The sequence below is a fragment of the Echinops telfairi genome, unplaced genomic scaffold (genome assembly GCF_000313985.2).
Source record: "Echinops telfairi isolate 266 unplaced genomic scaffold, ASM31398v2 ScPeMD7_7469;HRSCAF=8507_1, whole genome shotgun sequence".
Taxonomy (NCBI): Eukaryota; Metazoa; Chordata; class Mammalia; order Afrosoricida; family Tenrecidae; genus Echinops; species Echinops telfairi.
This window is the reverse complement of record NW_022111373.1, coordinates 107,769,182-107,779,225: the sequence shown is the minus strand read 5'-3', so window position 1 is coordinate 107,779,225 and position 10,044 is coordinate 107,769,182. Positions and strand designations below refer to the sequence as shown.

At 38.9% G+C, this 10,044-nt stretch overlaps 1 protein-coding gene across 1 annotated transcript in view; it reads left to right on the top strand.

Moving 5' to 3' along the window:
* GHR (growth hormone receptor) overlaps nucleotides 1-6,931 on the top strand; it is a 198,849-nt gene extending 191,918 nt beyond the window's left edge. Inside the window, exons 8-10 of the mRNA XM_045285247.1 lie at nucleotides 1,188-1,278; nucleotides 4,920-4,989; nucleotides 5,449-6,931. Of these exons, the coding sequence (XP_045141182.1) occupies nucleotides 1,188-1,278; nucleotides 4,920-4,989; nucleotides 5,449-6,417 (1,130 nt within the window). The 3' untranslated portion in view covers nucleotides 6,418-6,931. The remainder of the gene's footprint in view (nucleotides 1-1,187; nucleotides 1,279-4,919; nucleotides 4,990-5,448) is intronic.
* The last annotated feature ends 3,113 nt before the right edge of the window (nucleotides 6,932-10,044 follow it).

Below are 10,044 nucleotides of genomic sequence, written 5' to 3'. Positions count from 1 at the left end.
GAAAGCTCTGCCCAGCGGAGCTTTTTCTGTTTTGGGGGGAGGTATATATAAAAAACAGATGTATATATAAAAACTGTATATGTGTTTGTAATCTTTATTTGAAAAAAGAGAGACAAAAGGAAGGAAAAGGTGGGGAGGGAGGGAGGGAGGGAGGGAGCAGGAGGGAGCCACCCAGTGGCGTGATTTGGGTAAAGCAACATTCTGACAAGTAGCACTTTTTTCTAGAGCCTTTAATGACACACCCTGGACACACAGATGCTTAAAGCAGTTTTCTTTTGTTTTTCAACATGGATTGTATTGAACTATATGCTGTCAGCTTACTTTTTTGTTTTTGTTTGGTGTGAAGGATGTAAGAACATGTACAGAGGTATGTTCTCAGAGCAGAAACCTTTAGCTTCTATGGCTGTGAAGTGAAATCACTCACGTTACTAGATAATTACAATGCAGGAAATAGGTTATGGCAAAAAGGAAAGTGAAATAAAAACTTTGCTCCAACTGTTGACAAATCTTTTTTTAATTTTAATCATCATTTTGTTGGGGCCACTTACAGCTCTAATAACAATCCACACATCAATTATATCAAGCACATTTGTCCTTATGTTGCCATTATCATATCCAAAACATTTTCTTTCCACTTCAGCCCTTGGTATCAGCTCTGCTTTTTTCACCTCCCTCCCCCTCCTCTCCCACCCTCATGAATCCTTGATAATTTATTTTTTTGTTCATATTTTACATCGTCTGCTGTCTCCCTTCATCCACATTTCTGTTGTTCATCCCCCTTGGCAGGGGGAGTGGGGTTATATGTTGATCATTATGATCGGTTCCCGGTTTCCTCCTCTTTTCTCCTTACCTTCCCCCTACCCTCATGGTATCATTACTCTCGTTGTTTCTGAGGGGTTTATCTGTCCTGGATTCCATGTGTTGAGAGCCCTTATCTGTAGCAGTGTACATATTCTGGTCTAGCCCGATTTGTAAGGTAGACCCGGGGTCATGATGGTGGGTGGGGGGGAAGCATTAAAGAACTAGAAGAATGTTGTGTTTCATCACTGCTATACTGTACCCTGGTTGGCTCATTCCTTCCTTGTGACACTTCTGTGGGGGGATGTCCAATTGTCTGCAGATGGGCTTTGGGTCTCCATTCCGACCCCAACTGTTGACAATTCTGTATGATTCTTTTTATGTTTCAGATTTTCATTTTCCATGGTTGTTGATTATTATCTTTGTGATATTTGGGCTAACAGTGATGGTATTTGTATTCATATTTTCTGAACAACAAAGGTAAGTGTAAAATCTTCTTTACCATTTTTTCTTTTTTGCCCATTATGTTGTTAGATATCAATATATATATTCATTTACTTTTTTTCACTTGTACCATATATACTCGAGTACAGGTCGACCTGAATATCAGCTGAGGCACCAAATTTTACCACAACAACTGCATTAAAAATGTGCTGAAAAACTCAGCTTATACACGAGTCTATATGGTAATTCATAAGTGAAATTTTTTATTAAGCCCTGTAAAAGTGTATCTGTAGCTATATATTTGTGATTTATATAAAACTCAATCTGTCCCCTTCATCAGGCAGCATGGAGAGGTTTCTAGTGGTGGTTCAGTGATAGATAAAATTCTTACCTCCTGTACAGGAGACACAGGTTCCAGACTCTTAGCCAGTGCACTTCAAGCACAGTCGTCACTTGTCTGTCAGTGGAGGATCTCATGTTGCTGTTATGGTGAACAGGTGTCTGGACAGAACTTCCAGACTAAAAGAGATGAGGAAGAAAGGCCTGTTAATTCATTGTTTAAAATTAGTGAGTGAAAACCATATGGATCACAAGAGTTAAACTCCATTGTGCATGGAGTTTCCAGGACGTGGGGGATAATTCCACAGCAGCTAACAGTTCCACTAATAGACTTGATCAGTGAAGTTGTAGCAAACATTTAAAAAGCTGATGCCTACAAGCTGTCTGAACAAGGTGACCTGTTCCTTCCAGGACCACCTGTGATCACTGGACCTAACAAAGTTTGATATAATCCTAATACACAGGGTATAAAACTAAAGCACTTACCTACTTGAGACCTATAGACTTCAAGGTCTACCACCCTATATGAAGTCACCATAGTGCCTAGAAAATGACCTAACATGTGCCTAAATGCATCATTCTCTTCAAAGGAGGAGTCACACTAAATCATGTCAGTCATTACTCATTTGAGAGTCTTTGTTTCCTGTGATTAAAGTTGTGTTACATTTGTATATGTTTTTGAACACTTGAAATATATAAACTCTTCACTTATTATTTTTTATTTGACATTTCCCATTTACAGTAGTAAAAATATCTCCAAATATTTTGTATATTAACGTTCATTTGGCAATAAAAAACAGCAAGGTATAAAGTAAGCATAACATTGACTGCTGGTAAAAGTTGTGTGTGAACTTGGCTGAACCATGATGGTCAAGGTTTGGCAGTTATGTAATAATTTGACAGTTATGTAATGATAGCGTCATCTTCCATTTTACAATCTAAGTGATCGTCCTCCATTTTTGCCTAATATGATTTTTATGTAATATCCTGGTCCTTTGAACTTAACCATGTCAATAAGTGTTCATCTAGAGATTAAGAACCAGATAACACAGCAGCATGATGGAGGGCAGAGAGCCTGAGTTTGGGAGTCAGATGCTCTGGGTTGAGTCCCAGCTATGCCAAGTATTAGTGCATTGGGGGGATGCATTCCTTAAATCTTAAAATCTTTATATATCTGTTTTGAGGATAATACCATCTACCTACCTGGTAGTTGTAATGATTAAATGAAATCTTTAATACTGGGTGATAAAGTTTCAGGAAAGGGTCAGACAGAAAATATTTTTGGAGTCCCTGAATAGTATTAACTGTTAATGAGCTAAGTTTCTAACCACGACGTTGGCAATTGATGTTCATCCAAAGACTCCTCAGACGAAAAGCCTGGCAATACACTACTTGTCAAAAATAAGCTAATGAAAGCCCTTTGGAAGACAGTTCCACTCTGACACTCATAGACTCACCAGCAGTCAGAATTCCTGGCAACTGATTTACTGCTTCCTGAATCTATTGACAACTATTCAATTCTGCCACTGTGGCATCAATGCAGCCTTAGATAATGTGCAAACAAATCTTTTCATAAAACCGTATGCCCAAAATTAAGTAGTGAGCCAGATTTATCCCACAATCATAATTGAGTACAACATACATCTCACAGTGTCTGATGGACTTGAACCACTGACCTTGCTGTAAACTGACCAACATTTAACCCACTGAAACATAGGGCTCCATTTTAAAGTAGTAGAAATCATTAAGATTAATTTCTATTACTTAGTTCTATATGGTCCATGCAAGAACCTCCATAAAAACTACTCAATGCAACATATAAAAGAGATTTGGGGCTTATTTCTTAGATTGGTGAAAAAGTCCAGTGGAAATAGAGAATTAATGAATCCTCTATTGCATACACTACAGTGCCCATGCACATTGATTGAACTATCTCCTAATAACCAAAATCAGACAGCCATCCCTGACAAACAGTGGCATCTCTGAGTATGTAAGGTTCCAGTGCTTGTCTTTAACAAGAAAGTGAGTTGGTAGGACTGGTAACCTGTAATTGCTAAGCTTTTTCCGGAGTCACATTGTTAATAGGACAAACTCCAGTTATACTTTTAACAAAATAGATAGATGGTGTATCTAAATATATTTGATCAATGTTTACTCTACCACTTTTATGTGCCAGAAATTAGTAGTAAGTGCTAGGGCTACATACAACATAGGGAGGATATACTTGTGATGAATTATGATTAAAATTCAATTGTTTGGTACAGAAACTTAAGTGTGTCATAGAATTGTATATAAACTCATACTGGTTAATTAGAGATAGTTAAAATTTGTCTGTCCTATGAGTTGGAATTAACTCGATGGCAGTGGGTATCGGAAATGAACCCTGCGGTGGTGACCTCGCTAATGAGGTAATCCTAGATACTAATTTTTTTTTCTCCAATTGCTACCATCAAGTTGCTCCTGGGCAGAACTACTCCCATGGGTTTGCACAGCTATCTATAACTCTTTACAGGAGCAGAAAGCCTCGTCTTTCTCTCACGGAGTGTCTGGTGGTTTTGAATGGCGATCATGTGGTTAGCAGTCCAATCTCTCGAGGCATTGTAGTGACCTTAGGACACACTGGTAGATCCTGACGTCTTTTGGGCTACGCAGGCTGTTGGTTTAGTTTGCTACTTACACAACCCTTTCCAGTTTGCCATTTTTGTGGGTGCAAATAATTTTAGTTCCAAGCACATTCGATTTTTTTCCTTCTCCCTTTCTTTTTTATCCCCCCCTTTTTTCCCTTTCCTCTGCAAATTACTGGTGATATGTACATTAAAACTGCCTGCCTTATAACTGAAATGAGAATTGGCTTAAGATTTAAATTTCTTTTAAAAAAAAAGATTTAAATTTCTCACTCCCAAATATTAACATTGGCTGCCAATAAAAGGCACTAAAGGGGCAGAGGGAGATGGGGAAACAGGACAGGAAAACCAAGTTTTATTTAAATTGACTCCAGATGAAGGCGTGTTCATTGTTGTCTTTTGTTCTTTATTATTTTCATTATTATTAAGCAAGTTTTCCTACAATTTGCTATTGGTTTAATTTCCTTTTCTTTCTCATATTTCACTTATATGAGTGGCTTTCAAAACTTTGTGGGGAAAAAATCCATTATCTTTTAATTCTATGTTTCCACACACTTTTTGAAGCCCTCCTACCCTTCCCAATCCTCATCACTAAAGTACCAGAATGTTTAGAAAAAGTAATGTGCTGCCAGGATGCTTATTTCTATCTTTTGAAATAATAGACTGTGTAAAACTTTGAAGGTATGTCCAACCAAAATTATTTTTGTTTTCAAGGATTAAGATGCTAATTCTGCCCCCAGTTCCAGTTCCAAAGATTAAAGGAATTGATCCAGCTCTTCTCAAGGTAATTAATAAACATATCTAAATTGTGCATTAAAAAAAACATAGCCACCAAGTCAATCCTAACTCACTGAAGCCCTACATAAATCTTTACAGGGGCAAACAGCCTCATCTTTGTCTCAAGGATTGGCTGGTGGGTTTGAAAAGCCAACCTTTCCAGTAAAAGTTCAGTGCTTACCCTCATCAGCACTACTTAAATAATACTGAAGAATAGTGTCTATGTTGAAAGCTTCAGCAAGCTATATGTACCACAATTGATTACTTTTACATCCTTTCTCATTGAGGAAATAATTTTAAATATTGCATCTTTTAAAATTGTGATACAATTCATCTGTACTATTATATTTTTGTTATCATGTGTTGTTTTATTGTAACCATACTTTGCCTCTGAATGTTACTTGTTAAACTGGGTAATCATCATGGGTTGTTTTTGATAGACTCTCATTTGCTTTCTGCTTCCCAGGCAGGAAAACTGGAAGAAGTGAATACAATCTTAGCCATTCATGACAGCTACAAACCTGAATTCAACAATGATGACTCCTGGGTTGAATTTATTGAGCTAGACATTGATGACCCTGATGAAAAGACTGAAGGATCAGACACAGACAGGCTTCTAACCATTGACCTGCAAAAATCACTTAACCTCCTTGGGGCAAAGGATGATGATTCTGGACGTACCAGTTGTTGTGAACCTGACATTCTTGACACTGAGTTTAATGCCAGTGACATGTGTGATGGTACCTCAGAAGTGGCTCAGACACAAAGGTTGAAAGGGGAAGTAGATCTCTTGTGCCTTGACCAGAAGAATCAAATTAGCTTACTGTCTCTAGACACTGCCTCTGCTACACAGCAGCCTAGTGCCACCTTAGTAGATGAAAGTAAACCAAGTCCACTTCTTGGTGGATCTGAGTCAGCTCCTCAAGCGTCCCATTCTCAGCTAAGTAATCTGAGTTCACTGGCAAACATCGACTTTTATGCACAGGTAAGCGAGATTACACCAGCAGGGAGTGTGGTCCTTTCTCCGGGCCAAAAACTTAAAGCAGGGATGTCCCAGTGTGACATGCATCCTGAAGTGGTCTCACCTGGCCAAGCCAACTTCATCATGGACAACGCCTACTTCTGTGAGGCAGATGCCAAAAAGTGCATTGCCATGGCCCCTCATGTCCAGGTGGAGTCGCATGGGGAGCCGAGCTTTAACCAGGAAGACAGTTACATCACCACAGAAAGCCTTACCACTACTGCTGTGAGGTCTGGGCCAGCAGAAGGAGCCCCGAGCTCCGAGATGCCTGTCCCAGACTATACCTCCATCCATATAGTCCAGTCTCCACAGGGCCTAGTCCTCAACGCAACTGCCTTGCCCTTGCCTGACAAAGAGTTTTTCACATCTTGTGGCTATGTGAGCACAGACCAACTGAACAAAATCATGCCGTAGCCTTTCTTTGAGGCCCACAAGCTTCCTATTTAATGGAGCATGTATGCTTAAACCAAAACAATGTTTTAACCTTTTGTGGGGGGCATGTGGTGAAGGGATGTGGATTCTAAATGCCTTTTCCTGAAATGGTGAAACGTGATATTAAAAAAAAAAAAAGGGATGTTTAATCAGACAGATATTCCTGGTAACTGTAAATATTTGAAAGAAGTGTCTCAAAGATTGTTTAGTGGTGGTGATTGTCTTGTCATTGTGGGTGTTAATTTTGTGATACTAAGCATTGAACGCCTGTATTTTTAATGAATAGTAAATAGATCCAGCTTTTTGAAAAAGCAAATAATCAGGTGTCTTTTGAAGTTCAGGAAAATGGAATACAAATTATAATTCAGTCCAATTTTTTTAAAATATATCATTGGAAACTATAATTATAGATAAGAAGGCAAAAATAGTTTGGATACATAAAACATTTATTTTGACATGAAATTGATAAAGATATTTTTAATAATTTAAACTTCAAGCATGGCTATTTTGTATTACACTAACATTGCACTGTAGTTTATGACGGCTTCCCTAAAGACTGCCATAACTACAGCCTAAGGCTGGTTTAATGCTTTGGTCAATGCACCTAAAGAAAAACAAACAAGGTGGGTTTTTAAAGCCCCTCTTGATACCTCCCAAAACTCCTTAAAGAATTCTATGGTAAAACAGTAACCTGTATTATTGAAACAAACTCTTATGATATTTTAAACAAAAAAATCACTAATTTATAAACCTTTAAAATCTTTGTACAGGTTGACTTACCATGAACCAAACACACACAAACACACACACACACACCCCAAACAAACTTTTTTTCACCAAATTTTAATTCATAGCGTGTTAAGATGTGTAGAAATTCTAGCCGATTCCTGAGAGGGTAAATCAAAAAGTATTGCTACAAAATCATAGAAGCCTTTGTTTTATAAAATGTGAAGCTGTGTTTATAGGCATCTAAGTTTACACACTTCTGAAGGTACTGTTTGTATTTTCGATCCCGTCACCAAAGAACTTCACACTTTTGGATTTACACCGTATCAAAACAGCCACTTTGGCATCCTCAAAGGAGTAAAATGAGCTCCTTTGAAATCTTCTTTGAGTTTGGGGAGCAAAAAGGAGTCAGAAGGGGCAGTATCAGCAGAATAGATGGGGTCAAAGACTCCTAATGAAATTCTTCTAAGACAGCCCTTGCTACCTTGGAAGGATGAGCAAGTGCACTGTCAGTGACAGAAAAAAAAACACCTCAGCACAAATTTCCCAGCCTTTTTCTCATCGTAGATTTCCGGTTTGTTAAAACTTCTTCCTAAGCTTGTCTTATGCCCTTTGAGAACATCTACTAAGAGTACCCTTTTGGAATCCCTAAAAGCAGTCACCACTACCTTCTGAGCAGATCTCACTGCCTTGAATATAACTTGACAGAAGACCCCCTCAGAAGTCAAAGTTTTTTAAGGTTCCCTAAAGAGACTCAGACAAGTGTATTACTGAGAGAATGTGTCTACAGCCCTCCACTGAGCTTAGAGATAGGCTTAGGCACATTTTGTTTGGAATAAGCCCATGCATGCATGAGCTAGAACCCTAGTAGCAATACTTTTTCACTTCTCCTCATGTTTACCAGGACACTTAAGGACTGCAGGTAAACATGGAGTGAGTTTAGTGCGTGTGGCTCCTGAGGTAAGCCCTGACATGTGTGCACCTGTGTCTCCTCAAGCACAGCATGGCTTCATGTCATCATTTCCTTAAAGGAGAATAAGGTATACGAAGCATTTTGTAAGTTGGAACAGGTTAATAAGAAGCTAACCAGATAATGGAACAAAAATTCTAGGGATACGTTTTTGTTTCTCAGCCTTTCGTCTGATTCCATGATACTGAGGGAAGAGGAGAAGCCAAGTTCTAAACACCCACCAAACCAAAACCAATCTCACTGCCATCGAGTCAATGCTGACTCACAGTATCCATATAGGACTGGGTAGAACTGCCCCTGTGGGTTTCTGAAACTGAAACTCTTTATAAGAGTAGAAAGCCTCATCTTTCTACTGCTAAAACCCCACAGATAATCAAAATTTACTTGTCAATAGCAGAAACCTTCTTTCTCCCCAAACCTCCAACTAGAATTTATTTAAAGCAGTCAAAGTCCTTGTACCATTCGTGTTTCCCTTCCGAGAGTATTGACCTCGAACTGCAGGTGAGCAGAAGAAAAGGAAGGGGACTGAGTCATTCATCAATGTACCTCTTGATCCCTTAATAACCAAAATAGCAATTAAGTACATCAGAATAGTTCTCCATAATAGCCCCTCAAACAGGGAAGATTCTTATCTCACTGGAGGATGCTTCTCATTTTAAGATTTTGTTGTTGTTTTTAAAGGATAATACTTCAGTAAGCTTTAACATAAGTCAAATAGTATTTGCCATTTAGCGCAGACCTTTTTAGGAAGCAAGCTTAATGGCTGGTTGTTTAAAATTCCTTCTTTCTTGCTGGAAGGATAGTGAAAAGCTAGCATTGTGTGTTTAAAGATCCACACGTTGCTCTGCACTAGCTGTTTAATAGACTTCCCGCTACCTTGCTGCTATGGTTTTCTCCAAGAGCGACATCATTTCGTTTCATATAAAATTCCGTCAGTGTAAAATTTAATTCAATTCAAAGCTCTGTGTTTGGAAGAACTATCTGACTATTTCACAGTAGGCTGACAACATTTCTATAGCCAAAAATAGCTAAATACCTCAATCAGTCTCAGAATGTCATTTTGGTACTTTGCTGGCCACACAAGCCATTATTCACTAGTGTGACTAGTTGTGTCCTACAGATTATATTTAACTTTCTTTTTGTCTGTGGATTTTTTTTCCTTCAAAGTTTAATAAATTTATTTTCTTGGATCCCTGATGGCCTGTTTATATTGTCAACCCCCTACATGAGAAGCCTTGTAAATCAGCCTATGTACTGTGAGTTCTTATTGTTGTGAAGGGAGTGTGAAAAATGTTCTAGGGCCCTGAGTTCCTCTAGCTACATGAAGGGGGAGAATCCATCTCCACACAGGCCCCATGCTACTTGCCATAACACAGAGGTCAGACACACCTCCACCCTACATCCTTCTCTTACCCTATCCTGACACGAGCTGTTCCTCCCAGGACACTCTACTTAACATGCTGGGTTTGAGAATCCATTGCAATGGCCACACAGGACTCACAAACAGTGCTCACTTCAAACTGCAGGTAAACAGAAGGAAGAGAGGTTATTAGGGAAGTTAACAGACTACCACAAATTAGGATCGCGGAACAGTAGAGACACAATCATTGCTCTACAATAGCTCCTCTCTTCAGCCAGCAGCCACTTCTTTCTCTCTGAGCCGTCTCTGTGTGGTATGGCCTCTATTGCTTCTGCCAGTTCATGGAAGGAAGAATCCCAAACATGCTCCATTATTGGTTCTTTTTCCTTGATGATACCAGAATGGCTCTCTTCCCGTTTCTGGATTAGCTGTCTTTTATGGAAGTATAGATGTTGTCTTTTGATCAACCATACCGAAGGAAACAAGGGGTGGTGACTTGGCTCACACCCTCTAATAAGCTGGAGACTCATTTTCATCCCAATTCAATCCTGTT